Genomic DNA, 18406 nt, shown 5'->3' on the forward strand with positions numbered 1-18406 from the left:
AGGGAGCCAGCGCTCAGTGTGCGCTGCTCCCTGCTCTCTGCACGTGTAGCTGCGTGCGCTGGTAACCAAGGTAAATATCGGGTTGGTTACCCGATATTTACCTTAGTTACCAAGCGCAGCATCTTCCACGGGGCGCTGGGGGCTGGTCACTGGTTGCTGGTGAGCTTACCAGCAACTCGTGTAGCGACGCTCCAACGATCCCTGCCAGGTCAGGTTGCTGGTGGGATCGCTGGAGCGTCGCAGTGTGACATCTCACCAGCAACCTCCTAGCAACTTACCAGCGATCCCTATCGTTGTTGGGATCGCTGGTAAGTTGCTTAGTGTGACTGGACCATTACTATACTATCCTCCAATTTAGATAATAAGAAGATTTGTGTGATAAGCAAAGATAATGGAAAAACATCAGCAACAGTCTCAAGAGATCATCTAAAGAAATGTCCAGAGCAATTGAAATCTAAAGAAGATATCCCCTGTACACCTCAAGGACAAGAGAAGAACGAGAAGGTGATACATACAGTACTTAGAGACTTTCCTGAGAATTGGCCTCAGTACAATGGAGCCATCATAGTACCAGTACTTACTTTCCCACAACCAACAGAAATACAGGAAAGAATAGAAGAACCCGTTCAAATTGCAGAAGAACTACCTATTGTAGCAGAACCAGAGGAAGCTGCAATCGGTGAACCTGTTAATCCTACAGTGAGACAAAGGAGTAGCAGACAGCTACCCAGTCTACCTATAACACATAGGTCTATCCCGAGTACAGACACCAGAGCACAACAGGGACAAGCTGAGACACTTGAGTTACATAGGTCAAGTTGTAGTAACTTTGGTCAGCCCCCGCTCAGATACAGAGAGTAAGTGCAACAATGACAAATATAACAAGGTATCCTGATGTACATAGATTGTAAATAGTAGTGTACAGAAGGGTGGAGGAACTGGACTCAACCCAATGAGCATTAAGTTAGGAAAAGCAAGTTCCTGGGGTTAGGAGGTAGTAACCAGGGCTCCTAAGCCAAGACACCCATAGGGAATCATAGAAAAATAAGAATGGTTGTGAACTGTACATGTTAATATGATGTTGATATTTTGGTGAAAATAGACCACCAGCTACTGGACTGGTAGTAGCAAAAACTTTAAATGTCAATAGTTGCACCAGTTGTGCACACTACCAGAGTAATACTGCAGAAAGTCTTTCGAAGAGGACCCTTATTCTGCAGCAAAGTCTGGGGAAGAGGAAAGATCGCAGGAAGGGTCTGCAGCAGAGAAGGCAGAGACCCAGTCGTCATTGCAACCGGCGACATGCTTCCCAGAGACCCCTGGTTGTTGATGGCAGAAGGGGTGCCTCATGTAAATAAGTTTCAATTTATCTGAAACATTTAAGAAAAATGCCTCCCTTGCATGGAAAGAAAGTTTAAAGATTTCTGCATATTAAAGAAATGTGGTAATTTGTTCTTTATGTTTGCAGCCCGAGGACATGCTGGGATTTACCAAGGGGGAATGTGGCACTCCTAAGTGTCAGGTGCCACATGGTACTACATCTAATCCCGGATTCCTGGAAGACCAGTGCTGGTAATCACCACAACACACACACAAATCCATGCCCATTTCCCCAGACTGGGTAACAGGCTAGAGATGGACCTGATGGATAGCCACCTATTGGTTGGGACTTCAATTCAATCCACTAGTCAGAGACCTGGGAGGAGAAGGGGCTAGTCAGTGGAGTGAATGAAAGAGAGACATCTTGTCAGGTGAAAAGACAGACAGTCAGTCAGAATTTAATGTGCTGACAAAATGTGAAGTGACTACTGAGTAAAAGGGAGTACGATTGCCAGGGAGAGTACGGTGAGAGTACTCACTGGACCGAGCATCGACTGGGTACAGAGCCCTAGTTCAGGAAGATCCTTCATGCTCACCTGATAACAATCTGCCCGGTGACGGGACCATCAAGGACCTTACCAACGTTAGTGTCCGGGGCACAGCAGCAGAGAGGGAACCTGGGAACGGGGACAGAGGTCCGACCCAAGAGAGGTTCAAGCTGCCTGCCATACGGGCCAGGACGGAGCAACAGGAGGGGATGCCAAAACGCTCTAGGCCATGAGGAACCGCCAACTACAAGCGGGTGCATGGAAGTAAAGCTCACCAGTTCACTACACCTGCACTGGAACAAAGGGAATACCGGATTGGTAGAGAACAGCAACAGCCGGGTTGCAGCAACTCCAAACCAGTGAGTAAAGCACAAGTTAAACCCTGTGTTGTCTGAATTCTTCCTACACCTTTGCATCTATATACTACAACCTCCATTATCCTCCCCTGGGGCCTAGCTCTACTTGCAGAGAGCCATCACATCTAAACTGCTTAATACCACCAGCCCCAGCAGTGAGAGACTTTGCAGTGGCGGCTTTCCCCATATAGCCGCATACCGCAAGTAGCATCACGAAAAACACTTTATTTTTATTATGTCCCTTGTATAATACCACCTTTTAAGCGACGCCCATGGTCACAGAACCGGGCAACGGCCACCCAGTGAAATATCCCAGTAATATACAGCCTGGAACTGAGTACCCCAAAGCCCTGGGGTGCATCACATCAACAGCACTATTGTCAAGTGGAGTTGTAGGTAGGCATCAGGTTTCAGATCTGGGCCTATCTTGCCCTATAACCCACAGACTCCCGCCCTTACAAGGATGGCCCACAACTCATCCTACTTAGGGCCGTCCCTTTAAATGCCCAACATGCCTCCCGACAGATTTTTTCTCTCCACAGGACTCTTCAAGGGAAAAGGCATAGTCTCCTAAAATGGACTTATGTTAGTGTGGCGCCCTGGACAAGCCAGGACGTCACAAGCACTACACCAACACACCCCACACTCTTGGTCAGGCACACCGAAGTCAGACAAAAACCCTTGTTGCCTTCCTCCAGGGGCTGATGTCCACACCAGGGGGTGGGCAAGGCGGTTGGTCCCGCCCACCAAGGAGTTCACAGTCCTGGAGGCGGGAAAAGTAGGGAGTTGAGTTTTGGAAGTGAAAGTGAGAGGAAGAAGAGTGGTAGAGGAGCAGACAGAAATGGTCCGGGTGTGTGGCCCGGACGGATCAGCAAGGTTGGCAGACGGTGGTGACCGTCTGCAGGAGAGGCCTATTGGAGCTAGCCGTGTAAGGACCGTGGACGGGCGGTGGCCCGGCGGTACCGGACCGGTTTGCAAAGAGAAGCCAGCACCATCCGGCAGGGGCTTACGGACCCCGACAAGGCTAGGAGTCACCGTGAATTTGTCAATTCCCAGCAGCCAAGTCCCGACAGAAGGCAACCGTCCAACCGAGAGAGGGAAACACAGTCACCGCCAAGGCTAAAGTTCCCAGGGCCAGAGCCTGCGGGCAAAAGGGGCTCCTTCAGCAACCTTCAAGCTGGGGAGCGGGTTACCGGTGGGAACCCATTGGAACCGTACAAACTACACAAGTGCAGGAAAAGGCAGTCACCATCAACCTGCCGGGAGGAGAAACACCGCAGCCCTCTGTGGGACCCGTCCATCCAGCCGTTTGTTTTACTGGAGACTCTGTGTACATCATTGGCTGAGTGAGTACCACCGTGCCGTGCGGCACAGCGCTGCCCCCGCGACCCTGCACCTCGCCAGGCCCCGTAACCTGCCTGCAATCCATCCCTACCCCATCACCGGGGCCCCGGGACAACCAACCCCCTACCCATGGAGGGGAGAACTAACATCCAGGCTGCTCCCTGTCATCGCTTCCAAGATCCCCGTCCAGAGCAGCGGTGGTGTCACCAAAATCACCACAACCGTGGGTGGAGTCACGGACAATATCAAATCCCCACAATCAATCCCCACCCTTTTCACTCACGGGCGAGGAACGCCGCTCGAGTCCCCGGGATCCGGCCCACTACTCGAGCCACCACCGAGCAGCAGCCGCAGCAGCAGCGGCCAGACCCGAGCAGTGGGAGAGCGCAGCGTCCCTTCCTCCGCCCGCGACAACTTGGCGTCACGAACAGGATCTTACCGCTCTGCCGTCTGGTAGAGGTACGCCTTGTGACCGCCGGAGGTGTCCGGCCGAAAAATTGGAGAAGCCGCCATTTTGGGCGCGAAAAATTCCCGCTCTAGCGTCTCCTCGAGCAGTGGAGGCGCGAAGGCAAAAACCCCGCTCCTGTAGAGGAGGAGCCGGAAAGAGACTAAGGGGGACTGATGGCGTCTGGCCGCATGTAGCTCGCGGCTATACGTGCAGGGACGCCGGGACCCCGCGATCTGCTGAGCCCTGCAAAGGATGTCTGCCCCACCTAGCTATGCGGAGGCTACCGGGCCGGTGCCTGGAACAGCGGCATGGCTGAGGGCCCGAACGGCAGGGATCTGCCGACACTACCGAAGTCGGATATGCATACTGATGGAGCATTGGACCGCGGAGGTGGAGGAGGTAGCTGCAGTCGCCCAGGTGTATGGAATGGAAGCAATGATGGAGGAGCTGGTGAGTGACCCACGCCCCTGTGTCCCCGAGGGACCGGCCGTTCTGGCTGAGGGACCCGGTCTACCCCTGGCCCCCATGCCGCCTCCGTCTTCCTTGCCCGTGCACTGTGCCGCGCCTGGTCCGTTTGGCATACACCCCTTCGTGGCAGTGGCTGAGAGAGTGGCGAGCCCAGAGGCTGCGGCAGCAGGCGGCGACCCGCTTGGCGCAGGAACGGATGATAGCGACTCCGGACCGGACACAGAGCCTGTTTCCGAGGAAGACGAAGGGGTCGTTGCCCTGGGTGACATGGAGGCCACTTACATTCCCCGGAGCGGAAATAATGGGTACCATGCGGCTCTCCCCCATCGTGCCTGCTATGCGCTGGAGGGGCTGATTCCCGTGTTCCTGCACCCGGGGCCGGCTGAGGATGATGAAAGCGAGCAGTGAGCTGGCGGTCCTCCGCCTAAAAGTTGTCCCCATTGGGACCACCAAAGTACCGTTTGAAACTGTTAACCAATGATAAGTAAATAATTACAGAGAAGTTACCTGACTGAAACCTGATTGGAACCGGTCGTTGCCGGCAGCTGTTGTCCCCGTGGGGACTGTTTGCCAGTTATGCGTAGAAACTGCTACGGACAAGCCCGAGAACTGGCAGGGCAACCATGAACTTGTGGTCTGTAAATAAAAATGTTGGCTTTACCGTAACCGCCTCCGGAGAGGCTGATTTGGAGGATGGGCCTGGAGGGAAGTGATGGCCCAGGCCCGCCACTACCGCAACCGGTGGTGATCCTCCGGGGTGTTTCAGGGGTTCCCCATGGACGTGGGTCCCCTGAAAAAGGACAGAACCCACTCAGGTAACTTGTGCTGGACTGGGGTCAAGGGGTGCTGCCCATTTGCTTAGGGGCAGCATCAGGGCCAGGTTGCTTGGGTGGGAGAGAGCGGAAGCCGAAACCGTTTAGTAACGTTTAAGTACACATGCCTCCCGATGTGGGAAGAAGTTAATATACTTGTAATATGTTTACCGTTTATCTTTTTCAGTTTGTGAAAATAAAACCGGTGATGGACGGGCAGCCCGCGGACGGTCTGCATTTTTCTAAGGGGGAATGTTGCGCCCTGGGCAAGCCAGGACGTCACAAGCACTACACCAACACACCCCACACTCCCGGTCAGGCACACCGAAGTCAGACAAAAACCCTTGTTGCCTTCCTCCAGGGGCTGATGTCCACACCAGGGGGTGGGCAAGGCGGTTGGTCCCGCCCACCGAGGAGTCCACAGTCCTGGAGGTGGGAAAAGTAGAAAGTTGAGTTTTGGAAGTGAAAGTCAGAGGAAGGAGAGTGGTAGAGGAGTAGACAGAAGTGGTCCGGGTGTGTGGCCCGGACAGATCAGCAAGGTTGGCAGACGGTGGTGACCGTCTGCAGGAGAGGCCTATTGGAGATAGCCGTAAGGACTGTGGACGGGCGGTAGCCCGGCGGTACCGGACCGGTACGCAAAGAGAAGCCAGCACCATTCGGCAGGGGCTTACGGACACCGACAAGGCTAGGAGTCACCGTGAATTTATCAAATCCGTTAGCGAAGGGAACCTCCTGAGTTACCCAGCAGCCAAGTCCCGACAGAAGGCAACCGTCCAACCGAGAGAGGGAAACACAGTCACCGCCAAGGCTAAAGTTCCCAGGGCCAGAGCCTGCGGGCAAAAGGGGCTCCTTCAGCACCCATCCAAGCTGGGGAGCGGGTTACTGGTGGGAACCCATTGGAACCGTACACACTACACAGGTGCAGGGAAAGGCAGTCACCATCAACCTGCCGGGAGGAGAAACACCGCAGCCATCTGTGGGACCCGTCCATCCAGCTGTTTGTTTTACCGGAGACTCTGTGTACATCATTGGCTGAGTGAGTACCACCGTGCCGTACGGCACAGCGCTGCCCCCATGACCCTGCACCTCGCCAGGCCCCGTAACCCGCCTGCAATCCATCCCTACCCCATCACCGGGGCCCCGGGACAACCAACCCCCTACCCACGGAGGGGAGAACTAACATCCAGGCTGCTCCCTGTCATCGCTCCCGGGATCCCCGTCCAGAGCAGCGGTGGTGTCACCAATCTCACCACAACCGTGGGTGGCATCACGGACAATATCAAATCCCCACAATCAATCCCCACCCTTTTCACTCACGGGCGAGGAACGCCGCTCGAGTCCCCGGGATCCGGCCCACCGCTCGAGCCACCACCGAGCAGCAGCCGCAGCAGCAGCGGCCAGACCCGAGCAGTGCGAGAGCGCACGTCCCCTCCTCCGCCCGCGACACTAGTATCCATCAACAGGGCACTAGACTTCAGTCTGGTCTATAATCATTTGAGAGATGATCAGAGATGAAAGATTACTTGAGAATTCCTTCCCTATTATTGCCCAGTATACACATCAAACATAAAACTACAACGTGTATGGGTAAGTTCACGCAGTGCGTTTTTCGCGGCGTTTTTGCACAGTTTTCGGGTGCGTTTTTGCTCAGAAAACTGCATGACTTTGCTTCCCCAGCTAAGTCTATGAGTTTTCATTTTTGCTGTCTGCACACAGCGTTTTTTTTCAGCTGTGTTTTTGTGGTGCCACAAAAACGCAGCATGTCAATTATTCCCGCGTTTTTCACTGCGCTTTTCATCCATTGAGTGCAATGGGATGTTGAAAGACGCAATGAGAAACGCAAATAGCTGCGTTTTGGTGCATTTTGGTGCTTTTCTAAGACCAAAAACGCAGATATAAACGCAGGAGGTGGGTAGTAAAGTGACGTGTACAGGAAGAGGATTCCTTCTGTCAGTAAACACAGAAGCGTGAATCCTCCTGGTACCGTCACCGCCGCTTCCACCTCCGGTCCTGTGCATGTATGCTGCCGTGCGGCGTCATGTACGGGCGGGAGGTGGAAGCGGCTGCGAAAACAAAAGTGAACAGTAGAAAAAAAAAAAAAGTTATACTCACCTGTCTGCAGGGTCCCGGTGCCATGCCCGCTCCCATCTCCTCCCGGTACCGCCGCTCCGGGTGTGTGCAGTCTCCCCGGGTACGTATGCCTGCAGGATGCAGGACCTGGCGATTGATCACCTGATGCAGTCACCTGACGCATCAGCTGATCGTAAGTCTCGGGCTGAAGCCGGCGCCCAGCCGGTTATCAGCGGATGCGTCAGGAGACTTCATCCCTGATTACCGGCAGCTGCTGCAGCGATCGGACGGGATCAGACTCCGCTGCAGGAGCTGCCGGTAATCAGCACATAAGTGAGTATTTTTTTTTTTTTGCACCGATGCATCTGCTGATTGTATAAACGGCTTTTATACAATCAGCTGATGTGTGATGTGATTCAGCCCCTAGAACCTGACACATCATCTGATCGCTTTGCCTTCCAGCAAACCGATCAGATGATATTGGATCTGGATTGGACGGCGCGGGACCCTGACCCAGGATTACTGCGGAGGGGGGGTTCTTTATTTCAATAAAGATGGAGTCACTAATTGTGTTGTGTTTTATTTCTAATAAAAATATTTTTCTGTGTGTTGTGTTTTTTTTTTATCTTTACTAGAAATTCATGGTGGCCATGTCTAATATTGGCGTGACACCATGAATTTCGGGCTTAGGGCCAGCTATACAGCTAACCCTAACCCCATTATTACCCAGCGAGCCACCTGGCATCAGGGCAGCTGGAAGAGTTGGATACAGCGCCAGAAGATGGCGCTTCTATGAAAGCGCCATTTTCTGGGGTGGCTGCGGGACTGCAATTCACAGTGGGGGTGCCCAGAAAGCATGGGCACCCTGCACTGTGGATTCCAATCCCCAGCTGCCTAGTTGTACCCGGCTGGACTCAAAAATTGGGCGAAGCTCACGTCATTTTTTTTTTTTTTTAAATTATTTCATGAAATTCATGAAATAAAAAAAAAGGGCTTCCCTATATTTTTGGTTCCCAGCCGGGTACAAATAGGCAGCTGGGGGTTGGGGGCAGCCCGTACCTGCCTGCTGTACCCGGCTAGCATACAAAAATATGGCGAAGCCCACGTCATTTTTTTTGTTTGGGGGGGGGCAAAGAATTCCTGCATACAGTCCTGGAAGGAGGATGCTGAGCCTTGTAGTTCGACAGCTGCTGTCTGCTCTCCTGCATACACTATTGGATGGAGGATGCTGAGCCTTGTAGGTCTGCTCCCCCTGACTCTCCCTCAAGCATACAGTCCTGGATGGAGCATGCTGAGCCTTATAGTTCTGCAGCTGCTGTCTGCTCTCCTGCATACACTATTGGATGGAGTATGCTGAGCCTTGTAGTTCTGCAGCTGTCTGCTCTTCTGCATACACTAGTGGAGAATGAAGAACATATTGAAGAAGGAAATGACATTAGACCTTTTTTTTATTGTTCACTGATAAAAAACGCATAAAGATGCAGTGAGCAAAAACGCAGCAAAACGCAGCAAAAAAACGCACCAAAACGCGGCAAAACGCGTGCGTTTTTTGCCGCGTTTTTTTTTACGCGGGTGCGTTTTTGTGCGCTTTTTGCCGCAAAAAACGCACAAAAACGCAGCATCAAAAAACCGCAGTGTGTGAACCTAGCCTATGATTGTTGTTGATCTCAGTTTATTCTTGTTTTGGTTAGAAAATCTCCAGGAGACAATGTTTAAGAAGTCCTCCTTTAGTATGTGTGAAAGGCTCATGAACAAACAATGCAGTTGCCTATAAACAGATAACTTTATTTTTACCATTAGTATGACATTTTTTATTCACCCTTAAACTGAAGTTGGGTACCTCACCATTGACAAGAATCCTCACCAACCTGGGACTACATAGAGAAAATGCAAACTGCACCAGCCTAGTCTACCACTGTGGATCACTGTGAGATTACTCTCTGCCCCTTCCTTGCCCAAAATTTGTATGGCTAAAGGTTTGCACCAGTTACATAGTATGGGAATAGCTGGGCCACTACATTACTAATTTTCATAGGATACCTGATTATCCTCAGCTGTGAACGTGCAACATCCTTGTCAAATAAATTCTCTGTTGTGAAATTTTAGTCTGGGCTGGTACACTCATGGCCCATCACTTGATCATGTCTTGGGAAGATCTCTCAGTCTATACTACCGTCGAGTTGTCTTGGCTCTCTCCAGCTACATAGGCTTGCTTCTCAGCTCCAGGCACAGGTTCCTCGGGCACTATATGCAGTTAGTCTCCCACTCTGCTGAAATTCTACTTTCTCCTTTTAATAAAAAATTCATATGGTCTTGCCAAAAGCAGCAAGACACTGCACAACAATGTGTACATCATACTGCCCCATCATTGTTACGCCCTGACCAAACTACTTTCCAGTGACACTGACAGGCATTACTGGTCTATCAGCCATTTCCAACTAAAAGAACAAAACAGCCATATTATAATATAGGGAGAACCACACATGGACAGAAGTCGCACCCATAAATCGGGCAACAATACATATGAAAGGGAACAAAAAAGTATTATAAGATGGAAAAAGTGAGGGTTACCTCATTCACCCAAGCAGTTGTCAATCCCATTGCTGTATAGAGCTCTCACTCATTACATTTATGTGCATTTGTGATGTCTAATGTGTAATACAAAGATTTAAGGGGGCTTTACACGCTACGATATCGTTAATGTTTTATCGTCGGGGTCACGTTGTTAGTGACACACATCCGACATCATTAACGATATTGCAGCGTGTGACACTGACCAGCGACCTTAAGCGACCTCAAAAATGGTGAAAATTGTTCACCATGGAGAGGTCGTCCCAAAACCAAAAATCGGTAATGGTTAATTATCGATGTGGTTCGTCGCTCCTGCGGCAGCACACATCGCTGTGTGTGACACCGCAGGAGCGAGGAACGTCTCCTTACCTGCCGCCGGCCACAATGCGGAAGAAAAGAGGTGGGCGGGATGTTACGTCCCGCTCATCTCCGCCCCTCCGCTTTGATTGGCCGGCCGCTTAGTGACGTCGCTGTGATGCCGAACGTCCCTCCCCCTTGAGGGAGGGATTGTTCGGCAGTCACAGCGACGCCGCCGACCAGGTAAGTGCGTGTGACGCTGCCGTAGCGATAATGTTCGCTGCGGCGGCGATCACACGAAATCGCATGCACGATGGGGGCAGGTGCTTTTGCGTACGATATCGCTAGCAATTGCTAGCAATATCGTAGTGTGTAAAGCCCGCTTCCGTTTTTTGTAATTTCAATTAAATCACACCAGATTGATCAATGGTAATATTAATGTCTAAAAACATTTAACTTTTATCTCGGAATATATCAAGTTGGTCGATATGGGAAAAGATTGCATATTAGACTTTGTTATTTGATAATGAACATTTTATATGTCAGGCATAATATTGGCCCACTATGGGAGCTCATGGAAAGAACAAAGAAGGTTTACCTTGACAACACTTAGAAACTTTGGGATGGGCAAGAAATCCCTTGAGGAGAGAGTGACAGAAGAAGCACAGTGCCTTTGTTCTGAATTCAAATCTCAAAAAGGTGAGTTACAGAAGCTTGTATAAAGTATAATATGCACATGTTACTTATTTAAAAAATCTACAACAATGATATGGAAATATGTGAAAATTATTCTTGACAACTGATGAATTGTTTAATATAGAGAATGTGGAGTTTAAAATGGAATTGAGGAACAATCTGCATAGTCTTATACTGTATATGTTAAATATTGCCCTGTAAAAGGAAATTTGCTAATGATGAAACACAGACACAAGACATTTTCATATATTTATTGATTTCTAATTGTCAAAAGCCTAAGAGCCCCCCAGTCTTGATGAGAGGGGCATGTTGGAGGGGATTCATTAAGAGGCATTGGACAAGTGAAGTGAGCCTCCATTCCCCTTGGCACAAATTAGGCCGGCATCACACGCTACGATATATCGGGCGATATGTCGTCGGGGTCACGGATTCTGTGACGCACATCCAGCATCTCTAGAGATATCATAGCGTGTGACAGCTACGAGCGACTGTTAACGAGCAAAAATACTCACCTTATCATTGCTCGTTGACACATCGCTCATTTTCAAAATGTTGTTCCTCACTCAGCGTGCCGGTTGTCCATCGTTCCCGAGGCAGCACACATCGCTCCGTGTGACACCCCGGGAACGACGAACACAGCTTACCATGTCCAGCCGGCAATGCGGAAGGAAGGTGGTGGGCGGGATGTTACGTCCCGCTCATCTCCACCCCTCCGCTTCTATTGGCCGGCCGCTGTGTGACGTCGCTGTAATGCCGAACGTCCCTCCCCCTTCAGGAAGAAGATGTTCGCCGCCCACAGCGAGGTCGTCTGGGAGGTAAGTGCGTGTGACGGGGGTAAACGACTTTGTGCACCACGGGCAACTAATTGCCCGTGATGCACAAACGACAGGGGCTAGTACGATCGCTCGTGCGATCGCACAATAGATCGTCCCGTGTGACGCCGGCCTTACTCCACTCAGACTCTTGATTTCTTGTGTAAGGTATGCCATTGTGAGCTTTGTGAAACTAACATAAAAACTCAGTTATGTAAAAAGTTACACATTTTCAAAATTTTTTTAGCACAGTTTTCTACAGTAAAAACCCTGATGAATGGAGGACAATATATTTAGCTTGTATCAAGCACTTGTTTTTTGATTGTTAAGATCATGACATCAAGGTGAGCGCTTCCATGGGTCAGATAGAAGATACCTTGGCAAGGAGGCATGGCAGGACCAACAGTTTCCTTTATCTTTTGAAAATATAGATTTACAGAAAAAAAAATCTGTAAACCTTAATTTCCCAGTATTGTAGGCAATAGCTCATTAGCAAACTCTTGAACCTGTCCATGTGAATTCACATAAAACTATTACTATTATGTTTTCTACAGATCAGTTTGATCCGAATCTGCTCATAAACAATGCTATCAGTAATCTGATCTGTTCCTTTGCATTTGGGGATCAGTTGGAGTACAGCAATGAAAACGTTCAACGACTTTTACTTCTCTTTAATTCAGCATTGAAGGCTAAATCTGGACTCTTAGGTCAGGTAAGATAAAGATTTAAACCATATGGCACTAATAATTATTTGTTTTATATAAAAGCCTATAATGTTAAAGGACAGCACCAACTAAAAACAATCTAGCCTGAGGTCACCTTGTCGTGGCTGGTAGGTATACATTAATTTGTACCAAGTACCTTCATTTTCTAAGTATATTCTATATAGCAGTAATGCTGTTTAAATTCCATATAATAAATGTTTGTATATCTCAGTACATACAGAGTTTTGTTGTATTCTTCTGTTTTTGTGTTTATATACATACATATGTAGCGCCCACGGGGCAATAGGTTAACTTTACTCGTCGCCGGGCTTGGTCATGTCGGGTCAGGGGATGTCACGGGTGGCCCTGGCCAGTTTCGTGGCCCCGAGGTGTACAATAAAGAAGGTTTGGGGGTGATGATGGTGGAAGATTTGTCTCGTGACGCCACCTGCGGTACGCGGCCAGGGAATAGCTGCCGCTGCTGTCGCTGTCCTCCGGGGTGGATGGTTATAGCAGCTAAGATGTTTCTGCTGCTCACAGGTGCAGCGGGCCCCGGAGGGAATGATGAGGGGAGTAGTGATGGCAGGCGCCTAAGCGCGGGGCGCCGACAAGGGCAGGTGGACACAGTCTCTGCGGGTTTAAGGTTTCTTTACTCGCAGTCCTGGTTCGCCCGGGAGATACCGGTCACCACCGTGATGGGCCCCAGCCGATCCCGAATGTAGAATCACAAGTTACCCTAATTCTGGTAGGGCGCACAACAGGTGCAACTATTTACAAATCAGTCCCGACGACTCACAGTCCCATGGCCCGGTTGTCCATTAAATGCAAAATTCAACCAATCAAAAATAAAACACAATTACTGGGGGTATAGGAACTCCTGACCGGCCGGTGTCAGGAAGTTTTCCCCCACGGTTTGGGTGCATTTGTCCTGCTTTCCCTGTGGACAAGATGCGTGGCAGGAAACTGGAACTGGCTCAGGACGTACCTCTGGAGTGGGTTCCGGTGCTGCAGAAGCTGCCTCCAGGTGACACATTGCCATGTCCAGGGCATACCAGCCCTGCTCTCTCTTGTGCCAGGTGTATGTCACCTTGTCTCCGGGATGTAGATTTTGTCTAGGTTGACTCTTACGGAGGCGGGACTCCACATCTCGGTGGGACATGAACACCTCTTTGGCCAGTCCCTCCTCCGAGATGAAGCCCCACCCCCGCTCCAAATCAAATCGGGTGACGATGCCCACCCACAGCGGTCCCCGGTCCGATGGGTTGGTTTTCTGGAGCCGCTGTTTAGCTGCCAGGTTGCAGGTCTCTATTTCAGCCGTATAGTTCAGGCTTTGCCATTCCCCGGTAGCCAGCTGGGCAATGGTGACCTGGCACACAGTCCACGTGTGGTCTCCCCCACCGCTTGGCATGGTGGAGGGGGACTCAGGGATGGCATGGCACTCCCCCCATGTTATCCCTGGGAGGGCGCCTTCCAGCTAACTGGGCTGAGTCCCTTGCTCCAAGTCAGTGGCGGCCACGTTAAGGACCGCTAGGTCCTCCCATGTCGGTGTCCTGCCAGCCGGGTCTACAGCTGCCTGGGATCAGTAGCCGGGTCTTCGTCTGCCTGGGGGGTCGGTAGCCGGGTCTTCGGCTGCCTGGGGGTCGGTAGCCGGGTCTTCGGCTACCTGGGGGTCGGTAGCCATGTCTTCTGCTGCCTGGGGGTCGGTAGCCGGGTCTTCGGCTGCCTGGGGGTCTGTAGCTGTGTCTTTGGCTGCCTGGGGTCGGTAGCCTCGGTGCCTCTGGTCTGGTCTGAGGCCGGGTCAGGTGAATCTGCCACCAGGGGCTGCTGACAGCTTGGTGGTGCCTGTTGGATGTCACCAATGGCCAGTGTGACCAGGATGCCTGCTTCTTCCATCACAGGTTCTTCCTCCTCCAGGATTGGCGGTTCCCGTTCTTCGTGGGCCTGCATGGCTCCCACCATCTCCATCATGGACGCCTCCCAGTCATGGATGGCGTCCAACTGCATCCTCAACAGCTGCCAACTCACCCGAACCACCTCCATTTCTCTGGCACTCCAGAATAGAGCGCACACCGGTCATGGGTGGCCCTGCCCAGTTTTGAGGCCCTGTGGTGTACAATAAAGAAGGGTTGGGGGTGATGATGTTGGAGGATTTGTCTTGTGATGCCACCTTCGGTACGCGGCCAGGGAATAGCCGCCGCTGCTGTCGCTGTCCTTCAGGATGGATGGTTATAGCAGCTAAGATGTTTCTGCTCCCCAGAGGTAGAGCGGGCCCCGGGGAGGATGATGAAGGGAGTAGTGATGGCGGGAGCCTAAGCACAGGGCGCCGGCGCCAGCAAGGACAGGCAGACAGTCTCTGCGGGTTTAAGGTTTCTTACTCACAGTCCTTGTTCGCCCAGGAGATACCAGTCACCGCTGTGATGGGCCCCAGCCAATACCGAATCCGTTGGAGGTCAGAACCGGTACGGTGGTCGATGGGCCCTTCCTCCTTGCGCCTTTAAAGGTGGATCCCCGTGGCCTAAAGCTACTTGGGGACCCCGGTTCTTGAAAAGTGAACTCCTGTCCCGTATGTAGGTGCCGCAGGTCCGTGGTGGGGCCGGACGTAGATCACGACTCCGGACCCTATGTAGCACTGTGCTCTGGGAACTGTGGTGGCCGGAGGGACATGCAACCCCCCTGGCCTGAAGATTTTGCTGATACAACTTGAAGTATATTCCACCCTAGGATTCTGCACCCTGCACTGCGTCGGTCCCGAAGGAGCAATGACGCTCTCCCCTCGGTGACCGTATTGACTCCTGCATCCCACTAGAGCCACCGGTAAACCCGTCTGCTCTCTTCCTCTCCTGCTGGAGAACTCCTAACTGTTCTGTTGGCTCCTAACTCCCCCTGGTGGCTGCTTCTCCCCCAGTTCCCTGTCACTAGTGGGTGGCAGCCCCCCATGTTTGGTGGTGTTAAGACCCAACCCTAGCCAGTCCCCATTGGGGAGGGCAACCTAGTTGTGTGTTTGAGTTAGTGTGCTGCGGAACCGGTACCGACCTCCTCTGGATCCAGGATGAGTACTGCACCTTAAGTGAGGTGCAGTACCCTGTGGCGACTGAAATCTCAGTGGCGCCACACATACACTTCTCAACATTGAAACTGCAACACCAAGAAGCAAAAGCTGTGGAGTTATGGAAATCACAGGATCATTAAACATGTTTAATGGTATGCATATAATGAAAAAAAAAACTTGTAAATAAAAGACGAACTTACTGAAGATGCTGCAAGCCATGGTTAGTTATGGCTACACAGACTGCACACAGTAGCATGAGCCGGCATTGTTGTGTTGAAAAATTGGCACCTGGGACACTTTGGAGAAATGGCCGTACCACCAGTTCCACAATTCATCCAATGTAATGCCAGCGTTTCTGCCCTGTCCCACTTCTTCCACCTAGCAGAGACATCGACACATACCGCCACAGCCACCCAGCTGCATCTCCTACTCTGGACACCCCTGTGCCTGCCAGCTCTCAGGTACTGCGAACGTCACTGAGGTATCCTGTCCTGGCACTTGGAGCATGTGCCCACATGCTTCCCACTTCTTAAAGGGGCAGCTTGTGTTCTCTGGAAGTGTCCCCTTTAAGGCACCCTCCCCTGTAGGGTGTGTCCATTGTCGGGTCCCTGAACCTTTACCCATCCTGAATCTGTCAGTACCTAAACCTGAGCTCATCCTGAACCCTTCCAGCACCTTAACCTGAACCCGACCTGCCTGTGTACCATAACCTGTCCTGTGACACTGCCTCTGCCAGAACCTGAACCTGTGTTGCTTGAACCAGCTGTAATCCCATTTGCATCTGTGCTGCCCCCATGCCAGCAGCCATGCTGCTCAGATCCGGATCTGCGGTATGGCTCGAGGGACTCTACCGGACCCAGGGGTCACGCGGACACTTCGAATAAAAAGGGGGACGTATTTATACAGGGGTTGTTGAAAACTGTCTGTGACGCCACCCACGGTGTGTGGTGAGATGTAGCACCACCGCTGCTGTTGTGGGGCTTCCAGGGGCGATGGACTGGCAGCTGGATGTTAACCCCTCCGTGGACAGAGATGGATGCCCCGGGGCCCAATGTCTCTGTGCAGAGGGATGATAACGGCAGGGGCCGGCGCACCCGGTCAGGCCGGGAAAGTTACTCACTGTGGAATCAATCATACAAGTCTTTTGATAAACCAAGGTGATAGTGGCCGGCTGCCGCAGACGGGTGTATCTGGTCCCATACCCAGGCTGATGGTCACTGCCCCTTTCCTCTGCACTTTGTGTTTTTTCGTGTAGACTTCCCGGTGTGTAAAGGTCCAGTCACACTAAGCAACTTACCAGCGATCCCAACAACGATAGGGATCGCTGGTAAGTTGCTAGGAGGTTGCTGGTGAGCTGTCACACTGCGACGCTCCAGCGATCCCACCAGCAACATGACCTGGCAGGGATCGCTGGAGCGTGGCTACACGAGTTGCTGGTGAGCTCACCAGCAACCAGTGACCAGCCCCCAGTCTCCTAGTTACAGCACACATCAGGTTAATTAACCCGATGTGTGCTGCAGCTAAATGTGCACAGAGCAGGGAGCAGCGCACACTGAGCGCTGGCTCCTTGCTCTCCTAGTTACAGCACACATCGGGTTAATTACCTGATGTGTGCTGCAGCTACATGTGCACACAGCAGGAGCCGGCAGCACAGGCAGTGAGAGCGGAGGAGGCTGGTATCAAAGGTAAATATCGGGTAACCAAGGACAGGGCTTCTTGGTTACCCGATGTTTACATTAGTTACCAGCCTCCGCAGAAGCCGGCTCCCTGCTCACTGCACATTAGTTGTTGCTGTCTCGCTGTCACACACAGCGATCTGTGCTTCACAGCGGGACAGCAACAACTAAAAAATGGCCCAGGACATTCAGCAACAACCAACGACCTCACAGCAGGGGCCAGGTTGTTGCTGGATGTCACACACAGCAACATCGCTAGCAACGTCACAAAAGTTGTTCGTTACCAGCGATGTTGCTAGCGATGTTGCTTAGTGTGACGGGGCCTTAACACAGGAGTCCGCTCCCGGTCCTCTGGTTGGGAGCCGTGCCCGTCAGACGCTGACTCGTGGGATCTACCGGGCCCTGGCGGATGCCCTATCCCTCTCTGTGGATGGTTGTCTACTTTTCGGGACTTAAGTTGGGACAGGACCTGGAATCCTGCCCTCAATCGGTTAATTAGCTAGGCCGTTGGTGCCGGTCCTGGCTTCAGTACTCGGAGTACCCCCTTGTGTGCACGGTTTCCGAGTCGGTTCTCCGGTGTCGGTACCGGCACGCTACAACCCTGCCCCAGTCCACCTCGGATTTGCCGAGCAGTCTTCCCGTCTCCTGCTGGTGGTGACCACCGTCTGCCACCTAGCCAATGTGTCAGGGCTCCGACCCTCACTCCTCTCAACTTGAACCTCCAAACTTATCTACTCATCTCCTGTTTTCCCGCCCCGAGTTCTCCAGACCCCTAGGTGGGCATTTCCTTTCCGCCTGGTCCTGCCCACTGGTGTGTCTGTCCTTCCCTGAGGGGGTGACTAGGGTTTTGTCGACTGCTTTAACCCTGTGTGGGAGCGGTGTTGTGCGGGGGCTTAAACTGTGTGACTACCTAGTTTTGCCAGGGCGTCACACATCCTGCTACGCTGTAGCAGTCTGTGATCCTGCACCTGTCCAGTCTGTGTCTCAGTATCTGCCCCACCTGATTTTCCTTATGCGTACCTGTATCCCTGACCCCTGGGGTCAGCTGCTGCAGTCCAGGGACTGTCCTGGAGTGGTACTTGGTTTCTACCGGCAGCCAAGGCCAACCTCACAATCAGAGGCTCTGGTGAATATCCAGTAGGCACTCAGCCACACCCCTCCAGGGTAAGCCAGACCAATGGCACAGTGGTTCAACATGCACCAGCAAAACATCCATTCTGTACTTGAAGTGAAAT

General features: G+C 51.9%; 1 protein-coding gene across 1 annotated transcript in view; it reads left to right on the forward strand.

Moving 5' to 3' along the window:
- The window catches only part of LOC142249264 (cytochrome P450 2D15-like), a 145374-nt gene that overhangs the window by 41040 nt on the left and 85928 nt on the right, over positions 1 to 18406 (forward strand). The window contains exons 2-3 of the mRNA XM_075320888.1: positions 10781 to 10933; positions 12297 to 12454. Coding sequence (XP_075177003.1) covers positions 10781 to 10933; positions 12297 to 12454 — 311 coding nt within the window. The remainder of the gene's footprint in view (positions 1 to 10780; positions 10934 to 12296; positions 12455 to 18406) is intronic.

The sequence above is a fragment of the Anomaloglossus baeobatrachus genome, chromosome 8, assembly GCF_048569485.1.
Source record: "Anomaloglossus baeobatrachus isolate aAnoBae1 chromosome 8, aAnoBae1.hap1, whole genome shotgun sequence".
NCBI classification, from domain to species: Eukaryota; Metazoa; Chordata; class Amphibia; order Anura; family Aromobatidae; genus Anomaloglossus; species Anomaloglossus baeobatrachus.